This window comes from Ranitomeya variabilis, chromosome 1 (assembly GCF_051348905.1).
Source record: "Ranitomeya variabilis isolate aRanVar5 chromosome 1, aRanVar5.hap1, whole genome shotgun sequence".
NCBI classification, from domain to species: Eukaryota; Metazoa; Chordata; class Amphibia; order Anura; family Dendrobatidae; genus Ranitomeya; species Ranitomeya variabilis.
Genome location: NC_135232.1, coordinates 93,776,230 through 93,798,720, shown reverse-complemented (window position 1 = coordinate 93,798,720; position 22,491 = coordinate 93,776,230). Strand labels below are relative to the sequence as shown.

The following is a 22,491-nucleotide window of genomic DNA, read 5'->3' as shown; positions in this document are numbered from 1 at the left end:
GGTCTACTATGTGGTTGAACACCGCCTGGTTTAATTCCAACTCCCCTTGTTTCAGTTGTGTTCGGCTTAAAAAATCTGTGGTCTGATTTTCTGTCCCTTTGATATGAAGGGCTGACAGTGAGGACAGATTGGCCTCTGCAAACAACAGGATAGATTTCGCTACTTTCATCAGTGCTCGATATCTCGTACCCCCCTGGTGATTCAAGTACGCTACTACCACCCTGTTGTCCGAGAGCACCCTCACGTGGTGGGAACTGAGGAAGACTAGGAAGTGGTTGAGCGCATATTCTACTGCCAGGAGTTCTTTCATGTTTGAGGAAAGTAGTTTTTCCTCCTCCGACCAGGGACCTTGGGCAATTTGATCGTGTAAAGGTACCGTTACACTAAGCGACGCTCCAGCGATATAGACAACGATCCGACCTAAACTAGATCGCTGGAGCGTCGCTGTTAGGTCGCTGTAGAGACGTCAAACACAGCAGCTCCAGAACGATGCAGGAGCGATCCAGTGACGTAACGGCGACTCACTAATCTTTCACGCTCCATGTAAAAACATTGCTGACATCGTTGCTTTTGCTGTCAAACATGACGATACACGCCGATCTAGCGACCAAATAAAGTTCCAGACTTCTAGCTCCGACAAGCGATATAACAGCGGGATCCAGATCGCTGCTGCGTGTCAAACACAACGAGATCGCTATCCAGGACGCTGCAACGTCACGGATCGTTGTCGTTCTCGTTGGAAAGTTGTTTAGTGTGAAGGTACCTTTAGTGAGCCCCCCATCCCCACGGGCTTGCGTCTGTGGTTAGTGTTATGGATATCGGCCATACCCACGGAACACCCCTGGTGAGGTTGACTGGATCTACCCACCAAGCTAGGGAACGTATTGTTTGTGAGATTTTTAAGAGCTTTTCTAAATCCCCTTTTAGGCGAGATTCTGCTTCTAGTATCACCCACTGGAGATCTTTGGTATGACCTTGGGCCCATTGGACTGCTGAAATACAGGCTGTCATTGATCCCAATATGGACATTGCTTTGTGCAAAGTGACGACTGGTAATCCCTTCAAGTTTGTTACCAGTTGAATCATGTTTGAAACTTTCACCCCTGGGAGACGGCATTCTTGCTTTATTGAGTCTATCATTATCCCTAAATACTGTTGTACTTGTGTTGGCATAATTCTGGACTTTGCTAGGTTCAACATCCAACCCAGATTTGTCAGGGATGTCATTACTTTATCTGACTGTTGACTGCAATGATGGGGTGACTCGCCTACTACCAGGAGGTCGTCCAGATATGGGACTATTATCACGTTTTGCTCCCTGATGTGAGCCAGGACCTCTGCCATTAGTTTCGTAAACACCCTCGGGGTTATGGCAAGGCCAAATGGAAGGGCCCTGAATTGGTAATGCTTTAGTTCCCCCTGCATTAATACCGCCACTCTGAGGAATCTTTCATGATCTGAGTGGATGGGCACATGGTAGTATGCGTCTTTTAGATCGATGACAGTCATAAAACAAGACGGATAAAGCGCTCTGACACAGGTTTTTATTGTTTCCTTCTCGAAACTCTGAGTCACCAGGTATTTGTTTAGTTTTTTCAGATGTATTATTGTCCTGTAAGTTCCATCCGGTTTCGTTAGAAGGAAAAGAGGGGAGTAGAATCCTGTGCCCTTCTCCTGGTCTGGAACCTCCTGCAGGACGTTCTTCGTAAGAAGACTCTGTACCTCCTTTTGGAGGCCCAGTTGCTCGGCTTCTAATTTCCTTTGCGGTGTTACAACAAAATGATGATATGGCATCATATGGAACTTCAGTTTCAGTCCTGCCTTTATAATATTTAGTATCCCCGCACTCCCAGATATTTTTTCCCAGGCTGGAAGAAAGTATGTCAATCTCCCTCCCACCTGGGGCACACCTTCATTGGGGCTGTTTTTTATTATCTGGTTTGTTGAACATGAAGCCTTTTCCTTTGAATGTTTTATCCTCCCATCCTTCTTTTTGGTTTTTAGGGGGTCTTCTACGCATAAATTTCCTGCCTCGAAAGGGCCGTCTATAAGATTGGTTGGGAAACCCTGGAAAAGCTTTTTTCTTGTCCCCTGCCTTCTCAAGAATGTCATCTAGAGTAGGCCCAAATAAGAATTCCCCTTCACAGGGAATGGAGCATAGTTTGGCTTTTGTTTGCAGGTCTCCTGGCCAGCACTTGAGCCATAAAGCCCTTCTAGCTGCGTTTGAAAACGAGGCAGATCTTGCCACCAGTCTCACCGAGTCTGTAGAAGCGTCCGCTAAATACGCAGCGGCTCCCTTCATTATTGATACAGAGTCCAATATTGATTCCCTTGGGGATTTATCCTTTAGTTGGGACTCCAGGTGGTCTAGCCACACCATTAATGCTCTGGCAGTACATGTGGCAGCTATTGCAGGTTTTAACCCCCTGCTAGCAGCCTCCCAAGAGCCCTTTAAGAATACTTCTGCTCTCTTGTCCATGGGGTCCTTAAGGGTCCCCATATCTTCAAAAGGCAAAGCAAATTTTTTAGAGGCTTTTGCAATGGCGACATCTAATTTTGGCGCCTTTCCCCATGAAGAGCAAGCTGGGTCGCCAAATGGGTATTTCCTCTTTGGGGTTAAGAGGACTTTCTTATCTGGCCTTTTCCATTCCTTTTTTATTAAAGCTTGTATTTTTTCGTTTACCGGAAACGCTCTTCATTTCAGTTGTTCTAGGCCGCTAAACATAAGATCTTGTGCCGTTTTCTTGGACTGAGTCTCCACTAGCCCCATGGTTGTCCTTACCGCTTTTACTAAGGCATCTGTTTCTTCCATAGGGAAACAATTGCGACCCCCTTCTGAAGATGAAGAGGATGATGGAGAGGAGAGTGAACTATCTGAGTTATAATGGTTGCTATCTTCGTCACTGGAACTAAACTCCGGGGATTTACATCTGGATTTATGTTTCCTTTTTAGAGTTTTAACATTTTTTCACGCATCTTCCACTTGGGTTTTGATTAATTCTTTTAGGTCAGATGCGAATCTTGGGGTTTCTTCACATATAGTATTTTCTATGCATATAGCACAGAGCTTTTTTACCCACGTAGCGGGTAGATCTACACAGCAGATTGGGCACACTCTGTGTCTGGTTTTCGCTGCACATTTCTTCCACTAAGAAAACATGATAAACCCCATTTAGAATATGAACATTCACGGAGGTCACTTACCCTCCTAATGTAAGGGAGATACCGGTTCTGGTCGGGGGGTGCTGCATCCTCAATTTGAACCGCTGTTGTTCTCCCGGATCCATTGGAGCCTCTGCTGCGCTGGGATTCTGAGCTGCGACGCTGGGAAGAGGCGTCCTGCTGCTGTCGCCGCTGCTGGTGATGGCGCTGTTGCTGCTGGCGTTTTTTTGGTGGGGACTGCAGAATTTCTTCTGCCGGCTGCTCCTTCTCACTCATGCCGGCTGCTCCTTCTCACTCATGGTCAGAATGAACGAGCACTGGCATTTGGTTGGGCTGGCTTTTTATTTCAGGGCGGGCGACACACAGTTGCATCCGGTTTACCCAGAGATGCTTTGCGCCGCCCCTCAAGTGACCCCCTGCGCCAGAAGGTATTGCAGCCGGCGAGCGCGCATCACCTACTGGCGCCCGGCCCCTAGGAGGGAGCGTCGGAAGCGCCGGGACAGCCGCCGCTGCCTTTTAAAGTTGCGGCGCTTCCTATAGGTGACCGCCGCCACCACCTCCAGGGGCCCCGGACCGGCGGTACGTCACCAGGTGGCCGCCGCTACCTATTACCGGCCATCTGTAGGATCTGAGGGAACAGCAGACTGGATCCTCTTCACTGCCGCTCCCCTGCACACGTACAGGGCCCGCGGACCGTGCCTTCGGGGAAGGAGAATCCACCCCGACCGAGACGGGGCCCCCCGCTGTCTGAATCTGGCTAGATGGACCCCCAGCATCCTGCGACTATAGGTATGCTGCAGGTTCCCCGTCAGGGACAGGAAACTGAACTGATGTGGGAGAGAGGTTCCGCCTTTTTCACCTGTAGGTTTCCGGTCCCTGAGGGTAGATCCTTCTCTCTCCGTGGTGCCATCATGGGGTAAGAGAAAAACAAACTATCGTGGACTTCAAATTTGATACCACTTGCCATGCTTTTTTTGATTTAGGAGATAAAACAGCCTTTCACTGGCTGGACTGCTGTTTTGTTTCAGGATAACAGGAGTAACACCAAGATTCATCCCCTGTGATGACTTTTGACAAAAACATCAGGGTCACTCACCCCCCCCCCCACACTCACCCAACCTAGCCCCCTGCGACTGCTTATTCCCAAGAATGAAGAAAAACTCCAGGGAAAGTATTTTCAGGACATAGAAGAGGTTAAGAAAAAAATCACTGGAGGCACAAAGCTGCAGTAGTTCAGAAGAATATAAAAAAATGTTTCAAGCAGTGGAAAAACTGCTGGGACAAGTGCAGATCATCTGATGGACAGTATTGTGAAGGGGATTCATGTTTTCAAGATGTTATTGTCAATAAAAAAAGAGTTTAAATAAGTAATTCTTGTTCTTTTTGGGTACCACCTCGTAAATAAAAGTGCATTTTGAGAGATACCTATGGTATATCTGCAATATCACGCATTTGCAGGCACCCAACTGTATACCTCTGCCAGCCACCTTGAGTCATGGCCAAAAGTGTTGACACTGTTGAAGGTGTTCCAAAAAATTAAGTATTTCTTTCAGAAAATTATTGCAATTGCACATGCTTTGTTACACACGTTGATTCCCTTTGTGTGTATTGGAACAACACAGAAAAAAAAAGCAAATTGGACATCATTTCACTCAATACCCCAAAAATGGGCCAGACAAAATAGTTGGCACACTTGCAAAATTGTGGGTACACAACACATTACATTACCTCACTAACTTTATTAACCTCCTCCTCCTCCTCTTCAGCTTCTTCTCCAAAAGAAAGTAAATTGAAGTTTCTGTAAAAATAAAAACATTAAGTTAGATGTACAAACGAAGCAAGAGCCAAACTAATGTTCAGAAGCTATTTACGTAGTGTACCCACTCCAGTACTAAAGTAATGGATAATCTTAAAGGGGGCGCGGCAATGCAAGAAACTGTAGTAAGTAACTGCAGCGCTGACGCCTGATGATGTCCTGTTCCAGTAAGGCCGGGATCACACACAGCGAGATATGGCCGAGTCTCGCAGGTTAAAAACAAGCTCTGGCACTGGCACTCCAGAGCGGAGCGTGCAGCCGCATAGCAATACATGGAGCCGCACGCTCCGCTCCGGAGTGCCGGTGTCAGAGCTTGTTTTTAACCTGCGAGACTCGGCCGTATCTCGCTGTAGTGCGACTCCGGCCTAAGGAAGATAGACGCTACAGGGAAGTGAGTGCAGCCCCAGCTTCCTGTGATGTCCACTTTCTGACTCCTCAAGTGAAACGTCAAAGTAAAGTAAAGTACAAAAAAATACACATTTAGGGATTAGCGTGATAGGGAGAAGCGTGGGGCATTTTATAATAATTACAAAAGTGGTTAGAGTTATTAGAATAACTGCAAAAAATTGAAGTCATTCCTTGCTATGAAAGTTAACTTATTCATGAAAAATCCCCTTTCCACTGAATTTCAGTACTACCATATAATTTCAGTGATCTTATCGTTAGCTCAGCAGAAAGTGTTCACGAGGACGAGGCAGTTGATGTCACATAGTAACGTGCCATGCCAACAGTAAAGCCTACTGGTACTATTCATGTGTGGGGGCTTTTCATCCCTGTAGGGGGATCTGCAGGCTTCTGTATTAAGTTACAAGATCAAGAAAAATGGATTTGAAAAAATGTCAAATATTTATATTGCGTTTGTAACAATTTGCCACTGTGTTGGCACCCTAGTGGGCTGGGATACAAAAGAGAAGAACAAAATGTGATTTTCTCAGAGATTATAGTTCGTTACACCCGGGCATACAACATTCAGGCTGCAGAACTACGCAAATCATATAGAAATTAAGAATCTAAAAGTGTCTTTTCTTGTTGTTCTGTACTGTGCAAGTTTTAGGCCGGTGTGGAAAAATCTATCATTTTTATCCATTAACAAAATGCAAAGTGAATGAACAAAAGAGAAATCTAAATCAAATCTTTATTCGGTGTGACCGCCCTTTGCCTTCAAAACAGCATCAACTCTTGTTCCAGACATCTTGGAGAACTAGCTGCAGATCTCCTGTGGACTTTATGTTGAGCTCAGGACTCGGTCGAGGCCATATTGTCACTTCCAGGACCCCTTGTTCTTCTTTACGCTAAATGACATTGGCTGCATGTTTGGGGTCATTGTTTTGCTGCATAATAAATTTGAACCCAATTGGACGCCTCCCTGTTGGCAATACATAAACGATAAGTATCTGCTTGTATTTCTCATTGGATTGATTGAATAAATTCAGCAATGTAAGCAGTAGCGTAGCTACCGAGGGGGCAGAGGGTGCGGGCGCCCCGGGCCCGATGCTCTGAGGGGGCCCACCCGGAGCTACGCTGCTGTAACTGTATCGGTGCATTCTGCAGCAGAGCAGGGAGAATCGATCTCCCTGCTCTGCCGCCGGCCACTATGGGGCCCCTGAGCAGGCGGGGGGGCCCGGTGCCAGTAGTGGACCCCCCCCCCCCATTATCGGAAGATCAGCTATACTATTGGGGTGCTGCCTTATTACAGAGTCTGCCTATAAGGGTGCTGCCTTATTACAGGGTATGACTATGGGGGCTGCCTTATTACAGGGTCTGCCTATATTGGGGTGCTGCCTTATTACAGTGTCTGCCTATATGGGGGTGCTGCCTTATTACAGTGTCTGCCTATGGGGGCTGTCTTATGCTATAGAGTCTGCCTAAGGGGAGTGCATTATACTATATTGTGGACTATTTGGTGCATTATGCTACTGTATATGGAGGCTATCTCGGGGGCCATCATACAGTATGGAGATTACAGTGTGGGGGTCATTATACATTGTTGGAACCATCAAACAGATTGAGGGCTACCTTATTACAGGGTCTGACTATGGGGGCTGCCTTATTACAGGGTCTGACTATAGGGGTGCTGCCTTATTACAGGGTCTGACTATAGGGGCTGCCTTATTACAGGGTCTACCTATGGGGGTGCTGCCTTATTACAGGGTCTGACTATGGGGGTGCTGCCTTATTACAGGGTCTGACTATGGGGGCTGCCTTATTACAGGGTCTACCTATGGGGGTGCTGCCTTATTACAGGGTCTGACTATGGGGGTGCTGCCTTATTACAGGGTCTGCCTATAGGGGTGCTGCCTTATTACAGGGTCTGCCTATAGGGATGCTGCCTTATTACAGGGTCTGACTATGGGGGCTGCCTTATTTCAGGGTCTGACTATGGGGGTGCTGCCTTATTACAGGGTCTGACTATGGGGGCTGCCTTATTACAGAGTCTGACTATGGGAGTATTGCCTTATTACAGGGTCTGCCGCCTTATTACAGGGTCTGCCTATGGGGGTGCTGCCTTATTACAAGGTCTGCCTATGGGGGTGCTGCCTTATACTACAGAGTCTGCCTATGGGGGCACAGCCTTATTACAGGGTCTGCCTATATGGGGGTGCTGCCTTATTACAGTGTCTGCCTATGGGGGCTGCCTTATGCTACAGTCTGCCTATGGGGAGTGCATTATACTATATTGTAGACTATTTGGTGCATTATGCTCCTGTATATGGAGGCTATCTTGGGGGCCATCATACAGTATGGAGATTACAGTGTGGGGGTCATTATACATTGTTGGAGCCATCAAACAGTTTGGGGGCTACTAAGGGGTCAGTATACTGTGTGGGTGGTACTATATAGTGAGGGGGCATTATACTGTGTATAGAGGAGCTGTACAGGGGGAGACTCGGGACATTATTAAATGTAAAGTGGGCACTTATTGTTATAGGGGAACTCAGGTTACTGTGGCTATCAAAGGGGAACACAGGGCAATATTACTTTCTAGGGGGCAAAATATGTTCACTGTTTTCTAGGGCACTTGCACCCAGTATTACTATATTATAGAGGGGTGATTTAGAATTTAGAGGGCACAGAGAACCACACAGCAGGTGGAGTAATAGGGACACATACGGCAGCAGCGGCTCAGTATTGGGGTATCAGGAGCAGTAATAGAGACACATACGGCAGCAGCGGCTCAGTATTGGGGTATCAGGTGGAGTAATAGGGACACATACGGCAGCAGCGGCTCAGTATTGGGGTATCAGGTGCAGTAATAGGGTCACATACGGCAGCAGTGGCTCAGTATTAGGGTATCAGGGGCAGTAATAGGGACACATACGGCAGAAGCAGCTCAGTATTGGGGTATCAGGGGCAGTAACAGGGACACATACGGCAGCAGCAGCTCAGTATTGGGGTATCAGGGGCAGTAATAGGGACACATAGGGCAGCAGTGGCTCAGAATTGGGGTATCAGGGGCAGTAACAGGGACACATACGGCAGCAGCAGCTCAGTATTGGGGTATCAGGGGCAGTAATAGGGACACATAGGGCAGAAGCAGCTCAGTATTGGGGTATCAGGTGCAGTAATAGGGACACATACGGCAGCAGCGGCTCAGTATTGGGGTATCAGGGGCAGTAATAGGGACACACACCAGCGGCTCAGTATTGGGGTATCAGGGGCAGTAATAGGGACACATACGGCAGCAGCGGCTCAGAATTGGGGTATCAGGGGCAGTAACAGGGACACATACGGCAGCAGCAGCTCAGTATTGGGGTATCAGGGGCAGTAATAGGGACACATACGGCAGCAGCAGCTCAGTATTGGGGTATCAGGGGCAGTAATAGGGACACATACGCCAGAAGCAGCTCAGTATTGGGGTATCAGCAGGATGAGGAGTTTTTGCAGGTTGGGAATAGATGGTGATGGGGCTGGAATATGAGAAGTGAAATGTGTCTTTGTTGTATTCTCTGCAGACGAGTTGTAGCTGGAAGAAGTTGTCATGTTGGTCTGGACCAGATGGAAAAGACGGGAAAAATAAAGGATTCCATCAGAAAGGACGTCAGCGGTAAGACATTATCTGTAACTATGCTGTGATCTCTTATATGTTCTGTAGGGCTGGTATCTACCACTGACCATATGGCGGTAATATCCATATTGATCTTTATATAGAGATTATCTTCAGTAATAGCGCAGTCATCTGCTGAGGTTCTCCTCCAGTATTAGGGCGCGTCATCGCGTTGTAATGAAGGTTACCTGGTTAGGGGCCCACTCAGAAGTTTCGCCCCCCTGAACCAAAACCCTAGCTATGCCTCTGGATGTAAGAGAGTTGGAGGAGAAAGGGCGCTATCTAAGTGTGCGAGAACAGGTTAACGCAGGAATATCAAACTCAAGTACACAGAAGGCCAAAATTAAAAGCTTGGACAAAGTCGTAATTATTTATTAAAAAATATTTACAATTGAGGAAGTTTGAATAATACAGATAATAAAATATTACACAAAAAGTGACCCCAAACACAGTATGATACCCCCACAATTATTTCCTCCACAATACCCTCCACACTGGTCAGATGATCCTACTTGTACCCCCCCCCCCCCCTCAATCCCCCAGACAAAAAACGGTGACCCCATCACTTTACAATTCTCCAACTGTACTCCCCACACAGCCCTCCATACAGTACTATGGCCACAAAAAGTGATCCATAGAGTATAAAGGGGCTCTGCATTGCCTTCCATACAGTAAAATGGCCCCACATAGTGCTCCATACAGTATAATGGATCCACACAGTGCTCTATACAGTATAATGGCCCCACATAGTGCTCCATACAGTATAATGGATCCACACAGTGCTCCATACAGTATAATGGATCCATATAGTGCGCCATACAGTATAATGACCCCACAGTGTGCTCCATACAGTATAATGGATCCACACAGTGCTCTATACAGTATAATGGATCCAGACAGTGTTCCATTCAGTATAATAGATCCACATAGTGCTCCATACAGTATAATGGATCCACAGTGCTCCATACAGTATGACCCCACATAATGGTCCATAAAGTGTAATGGGCCCCACATAGTGCTCCATACAGTATAATTGGAACCACATAGTGCTCCATACAGTATAATGGCCCCACATAGCGCTTCATACAGTATAATGACCCCACATAGTGCTCTATACAGTATAATGGCCCCACATAATGTTCCATATAGTGTAATGGGCCCCACATAGTGCTTCATACAATATAATGGCCTCAAATAGTGCTCCATACAGCATAATGGCCCCACATAGAGCTCCTTACAGTATAATGGCCCCACATAATGCGCCATAAGGTATAATGCACCCTACATTGGGCTCCATACAGTACAAGGGGCCCCACAGTATAACAAAAACAAAAAAAAACAAACTCACCTCTGCCCATTCCCTCGCCGATTCAGTTTCTTCATGGCATCTTCAGATCACATCTTAGTACATCAGGTGTGTTGTAACGACATAATCGTGCCCGCTGCACTGTGACGTTAGACACAGAGGGAAAATGATGGGAGAGGGAGTGTCAGTTGACACTTCCACCTCCATCATTGCTTTCAACTGTATTGGCATCTAGGCTGCTGATATAGTTGAAAGTGTGATACCAAGTGCAATGTCGGGCAGGGTATCGGCCCAGCATCGCGTGCCAAATATACCCACCCTACGGTCCGGAGTTTGACATACGAGGGTTAAAAGAATAAAGAACGATGAGGTATGACTTTTCACTATGTCATGCTACAAGTAAGCACAACTCCACGGCAGACGGTGGAATATCACGGGGCCTCAATCCACTATAGTCCGATTGAGGGAATCATCCAACTCTACCTCTTATCTGAGAGTAGTAACATGGAAGAGAATGGACCAATTGTAGCGGTGATGCCATGATGAAAAGAAGCCTTTCAGAGGTCACAATAAGCAAGTCCTTGTCTAGCAGAGATTTGATTTTTCAGCAGCACTCTTCCAGCATCTGAAGACACAGAGTTTACCATCCTGATGCCTCCCTGATGGTGCTACATGTTGTGCAAGTTTCTGTCTGCATTTCCCTGCATTGAGAACGCCATTAATAGGAAAAAAATTCAATTTCCATTTGCTGTAATACAGCCAAAACGTGCAAGGAGTCTCCACCATGCTTCACTGCTGCCTGCAGACACTCATAATTGTGCTGCTCTCCATTGCTTCATCAAACAAACTTCCTTATTTTACAGCCAAATATTTAACATTTTGACTAGTGATGAGCGAGAGTGCTTGGATATCGTGTTATCAGGGCATGCTCTGATGTTATCCAAGCATGCTCAGGTGTTACCGGCTAAGATTTTCTAGTCCCTGCGGCTGCACGTTAGACAGCTGAAACACATGCATGGATTGCCTGTTTGTTAGGCAATCCTCGCATGTGTGGCAGCTGTCTAACAGCCGAAAAACATGCAGCCGCCGAGACTCAAACATACTACTCAAGCACGCCTGAGATACTCGGATAACACCAGAGCATGCTCGGATAACATGATATCCGAGCATGCTCGCTCATCCTTAATTTTGACTCCTCAGTCCAGAGCACATGCTACCATTTTTCTGCACCTCAGTTCCTATATTTTCATGCATAGTTGCGTTGTTTGGCCTTGTTCCAATATCATAGTTATGGCTTCACACTGCAATTCTTCCATGAAGACCACTTCTGGCTAAACTTCTAACAGTAGATGAGTGTAGATGCATCCCACTGGTTGCTGCCAGTTCTGAGATGATGGCACTGTTGGAAATCTTTCCAGTTTGATTTAAAGTAAGCATGATGAGTCTTTCATCTGCTGCATTACGTTTCCTTGGCTGAGCACTACACCTACAACCTCAACGCTGCCCATTTCTTGGTGTTCTCAATGCTGAGAAATAAAGATAGATACTTATACATCGTGCAATACCATAATTTACTAAGACGAGAAATTATCATGTTATTGAAAACCATCTTCAGTGTAAAGAAGAACAAGGAGCCCTGGAAGTGATGATTTGGCCCCCAAAGGACCCTGATATCAACATCATCACATCTGTCTGGATTTACATAAAGAGACAGAAGGATTTGTGCAAGCCTACATCCACAGAAGATCTGTGGTTAGTTCTCCAAGATGTTTGGAACAACCTTCCTGCCGAGTTCCTTTAAAAACTATATGCAAGTGTACCTAGAAGAATTGTCGCCATTTTGAAGGCAATAGACGGTCACAACAAATATTGATGTTTTACATTTCTCTTTTGTTCATGAGCTTTGCATTTTGTGAATTGAAAAAAAAGACTATTAATGCTTCTATTATTTTAAAACAATCTTACTTTCCGGCAGTTTTTCCATACCTGGCTAAAACTTTTGCTCAGAACAGTACATGTGGATTGTGCACTATTTAAATTTTTTTTTTTTTTTTTTTTTTTTTATTGCTTCCCATTTTTCCTAGACCTTCCCTCCTCGGCATGCCATGCAATTATAAGCTCTGGGGACCTTTTCTATGGGTCAATCCTCAAGTCTGTGGTCTCCCTCCTTCCAGGAATGATACAGCGTAAAAGGTTATTCCCATCTTCATAGATGACTATTGTCAGAGAGTGCCTGTAAAAACAAGCACTTTTGCAATTTAATGCTTATTAAAATTGGTAGCAGTTAACAGTTTTCTTTTGTTTACAGCTCATTGCCTAGGAGACCGACCACCACTACGCTGACGTTGGGCAGGATTATGAGGTACCAGTGTGCTCCAGTGATCTGGTTCAAAATAGAGCTTACAAGCTCAATGGAAAAGAGCTTGTAATCACTGTTCATGTTCTGCTGTCTAGCAGCAGTGGGCAGTTTCCAATTCAACGATCCATAAACTAAAAAAAATGTTAATATCTCAAGAATGGATTCAAATTTTAATGAGAACTAAATTGAAAAATTGCTTGTATTGAAAGAACAATGACCTACTCGGATCACAGATGCATTTGCAATAACTACTGCTAGACCCACATGACTGTGGCAGGAAAAGTAGACTGGTATATGAAAGCCCTTATCAACACAGGATTTTGATATCTTAAGATGCTCAATTTAAAATAAAGTTTCCCTGCTATTTACGGTATCACTCTAGACCAAATATATTACCGTATTTTGCAGGTTATGAGACCCACTGGACCATAAGACACACCCCAAATTTGACATTCTCTGAAAGAACGGGTCCTGCCACAGCTTCGCACCACCAAACACCCCATCCTCCCAGTCCAGGGCCGCAGCATCGCTCCACTCCTGCCGCTTCCACCAGCTTTCTGCATCAGCAAACTCCTGCGACCCCGCTACACCGCTGCTGCCCCCTCTAGTAAGCTACATTTCGATTATAGGACACACCCACATCCCCCCCACACATTTTTTGGGGAAAAAAGTGAGTCTTATAATCAGAAAACTACAGTATTTAATGTTTACACCAGTTTTGGCCATCAAGATAATGACGGAGCAGATAGAACTTACTTTGTCCCTTTCACCTTTGGCTGCTTAGCTTCCTCCTCCTGTTTTTCTTTTTTCAACTTTTTAGTTACTCGAGGATCTATGTCATCAAAAGGATTAAATAAAACCTGCAGGAAATGTTCAGAAATAAGATCAGACAGTAAACCGGTTGCAATGGGGATGTCTAGTTTAGAAAACTTCCATTTGAGTAACACATTTGAGAATTCTGAAACACAGGAGATTAATCATCTTATCTAAAATGGACTAAACTGCAAAATGCTTATAAAAACAACAAGCCTGCAACTTCCTCCAGTGAACAAAGGGATTTTTAATTTTATCGTTTATAGCTCAATGCCTAACTGCAATCAATCAGTGGTGTCCGATCTCCTAAGGTGAGACGTTTACAGGATTAAAGTGCTTCTGTCAGTATGATTAACTCTCCTAGGCCATCTATATGGGCTGGTAAGGCATAGAAAGCGGAATAAAATGACACTTTGATATCTGCAATCCAATGTCTTATTCTAGAGAAATCCACATTTTTCTTAATAGGTAAATGAGGTGTTAAGATCTATTGGTGGGACACAGATCTCAACAGATCATTTACATATTAAGAAGAACCTGGATTTCTCTGGAATAAGACATCAGATTGCAGATATCAAATTTATTCAGCTTCCTATGACCTGCATGCCCATATAGATGGCTTAAAAGGAACCTGTCACCCCCAAAATCGAAGGTGAGCCGAGCCCACCGGCATCAGGGGCTTATCTACAGCATTCTGTAATGCTGTAGATAAGCCCCCGATGTAACCTGAAAGATGAGAAAAAGAGGTTAGATTATACTCACCCAGGGGCGGTCCTGGTCCGATGGGTGTCACGGTCCGGCCCGGCGCCTCCCATCTTCTTACGATGACGTCCTCTTCTTGTCTTCACGCTGCGGCTCCGGCGCAGGCGTACTTTATCTGTCCTGTTGAGGGCAGAGCAAAGTACTGCAGTGCACAGGGGCTGGGCCTCTCTGACCTTTCCCGGCACCTGTGCACTGCAGTACTTTGCTCTGCCCTCAACAGGACAGATAAAGTACGCCTGCGCCGGAGCCGCAGCGTGAAGACAAGAAGAGGACGTGATCGTAAGAAGATGGGAGGCGCCGGAGCGGACCGCGACGCCCATCGGATCAGACCGCCCCCCCCAGGTGAGTATAATCTATCCTCTTTTTGTCATCTTTCAGGATACCTCGGGGGCTTATCTACAGCATTACAGAATGCTGTAGATAAGCCCCTGATGCCGGTGGGCTCAGCTCACCTTCGATTTGGGGGTGAGATTCCCTTTAAGAGGGATGATATTGACAAATTCCCTTTAAAGTTACTTGGACAAGCATTGCAGTGTTAATCCGTCAGATTACAGAATGGATACTGCTTTATTAATTATAAGCACAAAATTAAACATACAGTAATGAATGATTTTAAATAAACGCCTGTAATATGAGGGACGCTGCTGGCTAGGGACACCATTAAACACACAAATTGTAATAAGTATGAATTAACAATCCAAAGAGTATCATACGCCTGAATAGATGCAGCTTGTAATAATAAGTACCAATAAGTCCCTCCACCCCGACGCGCGTTTCGTCCACATTTCTTCAGGGGGGTGAGGTGGACGAAAGAAGTGTGGACGAAACGCGCGTCAGGGTGGAAGGATGCAGCTTGGACACCACACACACTGAAGGTAATATTCAAGGGCTCTTAGCCTTTTTTCATATGTTGAGTAGCAGAATGTTATCCAGGCATATGGCCTTATCTGGGCTTGTAATGGCGGTATGTTCTTTTAGCATATAGCAGAGTCTCAGGACATTGTGATTTTTGCCTTTGATACATCTGCATGCATTCAAGTATATGCCAGTAACCATTATAAATCTACTAGCACTTTAGATATTATTTTACATTGGAGGCATTATATACTGGCCAGGATAGGCAAGATGCATCTACTACACTCAGGAGTAGGATATTTTTTGGATTGTTAATTGGTATTTATTATTACAATTTGTGTGTTTAATGGTGTCCCTAGCCAGCAGCGCCCCTCACATTAGAGGCATTTGTTTTATCTCATTCATTACTGTATGTCTAATTTTGTGTTTATAATTAATAAAATTGTTATTTTAAATTTATTAGATTTATTCTCTCATGCATTTCTGGCCACGTCTCTTTCCCTTTTGAAAAAGCTGGACTGCGAAACGCGCGTCAAGGGGCTCCTGGGAAGCCGTGGGGGTCACTCTCTACTATGGGTAAGCATGGAGATTTGACTACAGTTTCGTTTGGCTCTTAATATGGGATTTTTCCCATATACTAAATAACGTTGTTTGATTTACCAAGCCATCAAATTCTGTATTATATGATTACAATCATGACTGTGACCTTGTGTGATATATTTGACCTCCCACTCCTTCCCTAGTTTATCCCCAGTTTTCCTTTACTTCCTGTTGTTTGGACTTCTATTACTATGTAGATTGAATATATTGTACATGATTTGTTTCAATAAAATTACTTTTTATCATGACTGATGGGGCATTGTGTATACTCCATTTCTTTGTTCATACTATTTCTGGGAGTAGTCCTTTTTATTCACCTTGTTTTGGTGTTTTGGAGTGATATTTATCCACTCTTGGCCACAGTGTTATATTGTGCTTGATGACTTCTGTATTGAACACTTCTCTCTCAGAGTAGAGTATTTAGTAGTGATGAGCGAATATACTCGTTACTCGAGATTTCCTGAGCACGCTCGGGGGTCCTCCGAGTATTTTTTAGTGCTCGGAAATTTATTTTTTCTTGCCGCAGCTGAATGATTTACATCTGTTAGCCAGCATAAGTACATGTGGGGATTCCCTAGCAGCCAGGCAACCCCCACATGTACTTATGCTGGCGAACAGATGTAAATCATTCAGCTGTGGCAAGAAAAACTAAATTTCCGAGCACTAAAAAATCCTCGGAGGACCCCCGAGCGTGCTCAGGAAATCTCGAGTAACGAGTGTACTCGCTCATCACTAGTATTTAGTAATACAGATGGGGATTTCTTGCTATGTTACTGGCACAAGGTACATGTGGATCATATGAATTTTTTTATTATGGATACTGCTTTAGTAGCGGTTGGGGACAGTCAGGAGACCTAACAGGTTGCCTTTATAAATAGGAAATGAGTGTTTAGCAGATTTGGCCAAAAGTGTTACTATACAATGATGGCGACCAATAAAGAGTAACAGACAGTAATGATGAAGAGAACGTCACATGGGTATGGAGAGGATACACTATATGTCTAGAACGGAAGTACTGTTAGATCTGTGAGGTGCCGATAAGGACGTACGTTGGTGATCCGGATCTTGTGTGGATTGACCGGCCGGTCTTCTTCACCAATATCCACTTCTGCCAGTCGTAATAAATTGTATATTGTGTCTCCGGTCACCTGGAATACACAGCACACAACAATGACCGCGACATTACCTCAAACAAAAGTCCCTTGTCTTCATGCCGCTCTAACCACAGACAGCAGCTTCACTGAAAACTTACACTTATACTGACCTCCCAGACCGCTGCCATTCCGGCAATGTCCGTTCCAGCCAGGTCGCCATTGTGTCTCATGGTGCTCGTGTGACATGACGCAACGTGAGCGCTGCAGCCAGTGGTCTCTAATGGGCCGCAGCACTCACCACTGAGTTTAGTCTGAGGGAAGTGTGAGCGAAGCAGCACATAACATCACACGAGCGCCCGAAGACACAGTAAGGACATTGCTGGGACAGCACCAGTCCAGGAACGGAGTATAAGCATTTATAAGTTTCAATGGGGCCCAGTTTCACTTAAGGAGGGGTTAGACAACACCTTAAGACCGCCAGGCCGTCATACACAGACTAAGCAAAAGCTTTCAGGAGTAAGATGCGCCAAAACTAGTAAACCCTTAATGTTACAGTCAATTCTGGCTTCCATAACAGATCTTTTTTTTTCCCACTTTTCTATTGTTTTTATATTTTCTTCAGCACTACTCATATGAGGGATTGGGTTTTTTTGGGATGAGTTGTGTTTTTCAGCAGAATCATTTTGGCACACAAAATTTTGTGACAAATTTCTATTAACTCTTTATGGGGAAGGATATAAACAAAACAAAAATTGTCACTTTTTTTAGTTATAAATTTTACGCGATTTTTACATTATGGCACAAATAAAGTGACTGCTCTATTCTATGGGTCAGTATGATTTTTTTTATATAACACTTAAAACACCTTTTTTTCTTGGTTTTCCAAGATTAACTAGTCCAACAAAGGGGACTTGCACATGCTTTCCTTTGATCGCATTGATAGCACTCTGTAACCTGCGTTCTCTAACCTGTCAGTAAATGACTGATAGCCTATCAAACCTCGCCCCGTATGGATCTTATTGGCTGAAGGCTCTATCAGAGACGGAGGTGCAGTTGCTACAGTAACCCGTCAGCACCCCGCAATCGCAATGTGGAGGTGACAATGGGCTAAAAAATGGAGCAATCTCCCTTTGTGAAACTCCTCACTTGCTGGGGTCAGTACTGACACTGGCATCTGCAGGGTTAAAGTGCTGGGATCCACCCTACATCCAGTCTCCGCACACACAGCAGGAGCTTAGCTGTGTATTACTGCCTGTGCTATCCATCAGACCTAACTGTTCACCCATTTGAAGTAAATCACTTGCATCGTGGAAGTTAAGAAACTCTCGAGATACATTTGTTGCATCTAGAGAAGCCCACAGATTCTGGCAAATAAATCAAAATCTAAGCCAGATTCAGCTTCTAAAGCAAGACACAGAGAGAAGAGTCTGAGAATGGGCAGAAGTGTCCACTGGGCGGCTCCCCTGTGGCGCCTCCTCTTTTCAGAGAATTGATTGACAGGTCTCTTCCTATTTGTATCTCAGGAGTTTCTGGGAGTGGAGAAACATAGTTCATTTTTATCAGGGAGCCTGTTGCAATATGGTGTTGCCTATGGTTAGGGAAGTACAAATCTACCTTCTGATATTGGGGTATAGACTTCATAATCTGGGATCTGATGCAGGGGTCTATTATATACCAGCTTTTTAATGGGCTGTATACTTGTGATGATGTTTGTTGATGAGGACTATATAAGTGGTTGTACTTCCATATTATGAAACTCATATTCTAGCCCCCGCTTTGGATGCTGCTATGTGATGTTGTGGTGGCCCAATGGGAGAGACTGAGGGTTTCCATCCATCTAACCACTTAGAAGCCGAGGTTGCCATTCTGCACAGCATGTTAGGGGTTAAACTGCTATGGTTAGCGCTAGCTTCAATTGCAGCAGTTGCTGGTAAGTGTTGACAGGGCATGGAACTTGAGCCCACTTCCCTACAAATCCTCCTGAATTCTGCCGTATATGCGCAACAAATGTTGGAAGAAGCGGGCAGGAACCGAGGAGAGCAGGGCTGGTCACCAGCAGACCCTCTCAGCTCAGAGACCCCATAGAAGTGGTGTCAGGAGAACAATGCCTTTTTATCTCCATTTACATTTTCTGTTCCACATTTCATCATGTGAGGCAGAATCTCTCCCCGTGCTACCAGATAATGTTAGTCACTAAGCTGGGGGATTTTCCAGACCTTTCCAAAGATGGTGTGCTTGTTATTAAGCTCATCAGCCCGGCCAAGAGTGAAGAAGAATTGGCTGCCATTGTCATGAGGGCCAGCGTTTGCCATGGCAACCAGTCCTCTTCGGTTGAAGCGCAGACGTGTATGGAATTCATCCTGGAAATTAGAAGGAAAAAAATAAGCTTTAATAAAAAACATCCACTTGAGTGTCCTCGTCATGTCGTACACAACTGGTACATAATGGAAGTCATCTGAAGGCACAGAGGCAGCTCTTAAAACTCAAAGAGCACAAACGTCGCATTACGTTGCCAAAGTAATGTAGGGTCACAAGGCGTCATCACCGCTAAGCCTTAAGGAGTCATCAGGTGGAAGTAGCTAAGATTTTAAAAAGTCAGTTCTAAGTTCAGGTCGCGAGACCTACTGTCACTCATCCTTGTACAGACTGTGAAATAAGTCCCATCTGAACCTGGCAATACTGACATACAAGATTTGGTTAGTCTCATTGATAATATATCTTACTCCATAACCAACAACAAAAAATAGATCAGCATGTATTGGAACCTAAACTGAGTTTTCTTAGGGCACTGTCAGATGGTCATATAAATCAGACAGAGACCGGAAAGCATTGCACCGACTAGCCAGCGGCTCTACCGACCCAAGCGTGACATCTTCATCTATTTCTGTGTAGCTGCCATGCTCGGGTCAGGAGAGCCACCAACCAGTCTTTGCACAACGGTCCAATCTCTGTTCGATTTATACGGCCATCTGACTGCGCCCTTAAGGAAACCAGCTGCTGTATGGAGTTTATTAGCAATGTTTCATGGGGAAAAACACGCAAATTAGCTCCATCTAGGAAGTAAAGAATATTAACTTACTAGTGCTACCTAGTAGAGACAGCTACCCTGTAAGTCAATGCCCAACCCTTCAACGAACCGTGCCAAGCACCCAGCTAGCCTCAGCCTTTTCAGTGGAATTGCGTACAGATGAGACAGATACGTCTATAAGAATACACCGAGGTGGAAAGTGACATGGTGTTACCATCCCCCATCCGACCATTCCCCAAATTTGTAGATAGGATTCTAAAAGTAGTATAACTTTTCACTACAGTGAACCTTTATTAGGTGTGTTGTTAAACAAAACTCTGCGGCTATCATCGGCAAAACCCCCTTTGTTTTTCAAACAAAGAAGCTAATTAGCCTGGACTAGTTCCGACCTTGGGTGCATTAATCAAACGGTGACTGACATCTTCTCCATAATGCCCAGTCATAGTTTCAGTTCAGCAGATCCCGCACGGGCGCATAACGACATGGACTAAACTATAAACAGTAAAGAAAACGTCAATCACACAGATTGGGCATGATGACAGCACCCGAGGTCAGGACTAGTCAGGGAGAATAGACCCCCAATGGACTAGTCCAGGCTAATAAGCAAAGCATGAGCAATGAAACAAGTAATTTTTGCTGCTCATAGCTCCAGAGTTTTGTCACAACTAGACATGAGCGAACCTTTCAAAGTTAGGTTTGGTTTGATTCACAGAAAGATTAGACGTTCACTGAACACGTTCGACGAATGGTTAGATCAACCCGAACCCCATTAGATTCAATGGGAGGCCAAACCAAACATGTACACAACACCTTACCGTGTGACAAAAAGCTTCCCAAACAGCTAAAATTAGGGGCAGACACCATGATAACTGGCATCAGTTGACCCACAGTAGAAATTTGCAAATGGCACATCAGCAGTCAGCCGTGAGCCATGCACGAGGTATCAGGGACTGCCCCAGAATTTGGAATTGAAGTTTCAATGAAGAACTGGTGGTTAAGGTCGCGGTGTAAGCCTTCTTAGCTGGGAGACCAGATACCTCATGCAACACCTCCAATTTATTTATTTTTTTTATTTCAGCCACACTTAGATGTGTGGCTGGGAGCCATACTGCAACAGGCACCACACATGAAGGAGACCCAACTTGGAGTACAAATATTTCCCCAAATTAGGGGCACACAATAGGTAATGTGGCATCAATTTACCTCCAGTAGAAAGTTGATAATGGCACAACAGAAGTCAGCTATGAGGTATGAATGAGGTATCAGGGTATGGGCCAGCATTTGGAGCTTTGAATTGACGTTTCAATTAAGACATGGTGGCTAAGGGAGCAGTGTAAGCCTTCTTATCTGGGAGCCCTGATATCTCATGCAACACCTTTTTTTTCCAGTCACACTCAGATGGCACAAACATCAGTTTCATACAGTACTATTGGTACAAAAATGTAAGAAAAGTAACACAGGTAGTTGACAGAGTGCAGGCATGCCTACTTACACAGGCAACCCACCAGATGGAGACCCAACTTTGAGTCTCCACATTCAAAAAAAATAATTGTCACACAACATTAAAATGGCATCAATTTGCACAGAGTAGAAACCGTATAATAGGCCTGATGATACAAAAAAAAATTGTTTGGAACATCAGAAGCAGTAGCAACAGCAGGCACAGAGGACACCACAAATATGGCACAGACTGCAATAACGCGACATCAATACATGACACTAAAAACAACACCGTTGCCTAGTCTGCCCAATCTGCGACTGGGGTGCAAAAGTTGTTGGAGATCCATGACTTTTGATCCATTTCACTTTTTTTTTTTTTTTTAAAGAAAGTTAAGAGGTCTACACTTTCAGGGGACAGCGGATGCGCTTATCCGTCAGGACACCACTAGCAGCGCTGAAGACACGTTCTGAGAGAATGCTGGCTGATGGGCATGACATAACTTCCAAGACATGAGACGGGACCTCATGCCAGTGCCACTCTTCTATTTTAGAAGACTAAAATGTAAAAGAGTCCAAACTCCTGCTTCGGAATTGATATTGAGCTCCAGATACTCCTGCACATCCTCTCCAGTCGTTCACAACGTGTCAGACTTGTACTCTGCTATTCTGGTGCATGGGATGGTCAATAAAATGTGTTAAAGAAATTTCTGATGCCACTTACACTGCTGCTACTGCTAATGTTTTTTGCGATGACCCCTTGATGTTCCCGGGGTTGGATGTCTAAAATTAGGAGGCACACTGTGTGCCTCACTGCTGTCTTTGGGGAAAAACACTCTTAAGATTGTCTACAAGCGTGTTTGATACTCCAGCATATGTGCATCCCTTTCCAGGGATGCTGTGGCGCACACCTGTAATCCTAGCTACTATGGGAGGCTTGGGCTGTGGGATCACTGGAGCTTGTCAGTTCTGGTCCATCCTGTGCTATGTGGGTCAGGGGTCTTCTCTGTCCTCAGCATCAATATGGTGACTCTGAGCCAGCTGCTTGGAGATGCTAAGTTGGTGGAGGAAGGGGATGTCCTTGGTAAAAAAAAACAAAAACACAAATCACAAAATATCAAAGCACTATAAAAAAAAAAAATAACTTTTCCAGGGAGGGAAGCATCTGGCTAAATTTACTCTTGTACCGTTGATCTAACAGAGTGGCAACCCTG

General features: G+C 44.8%; 1 protein-coding gene across 1 annotated transcript in view; it reads right to left on the bottom strand.

The window, feature by feature from the left end:
- CWC27 (CWC27 spliceosome associated cyclophilin) overlaps positions 1-22,491 on the bottom strand; it is a 270,523-nt gene that overhangs the window by 217,682 nt on the left and 30,350 nt on the right. Inside the window, exons 4-7 of the mRNA XM_077286145.1 lie at positions 19,029-19,172; positions 16,768-16,866; positions 13,445-13,548; positions 4,891-4,960 (exon numbers count right to left, since the gene is read on the bottom strand). Of these exons, the coding sequence (XP_077142260.1) occupies positions 4,891-4,960; positions 13,445-13,548; positions 16,768-16,866; positions 19,029-19,172 (417 nt within the window). The remainder of the gene's footprint in view (positions 1-4,890; positions 4,961-13,444; positions 13,549-16,767; positions 16,867-19,028; positions 19,173-22,491) is intronic.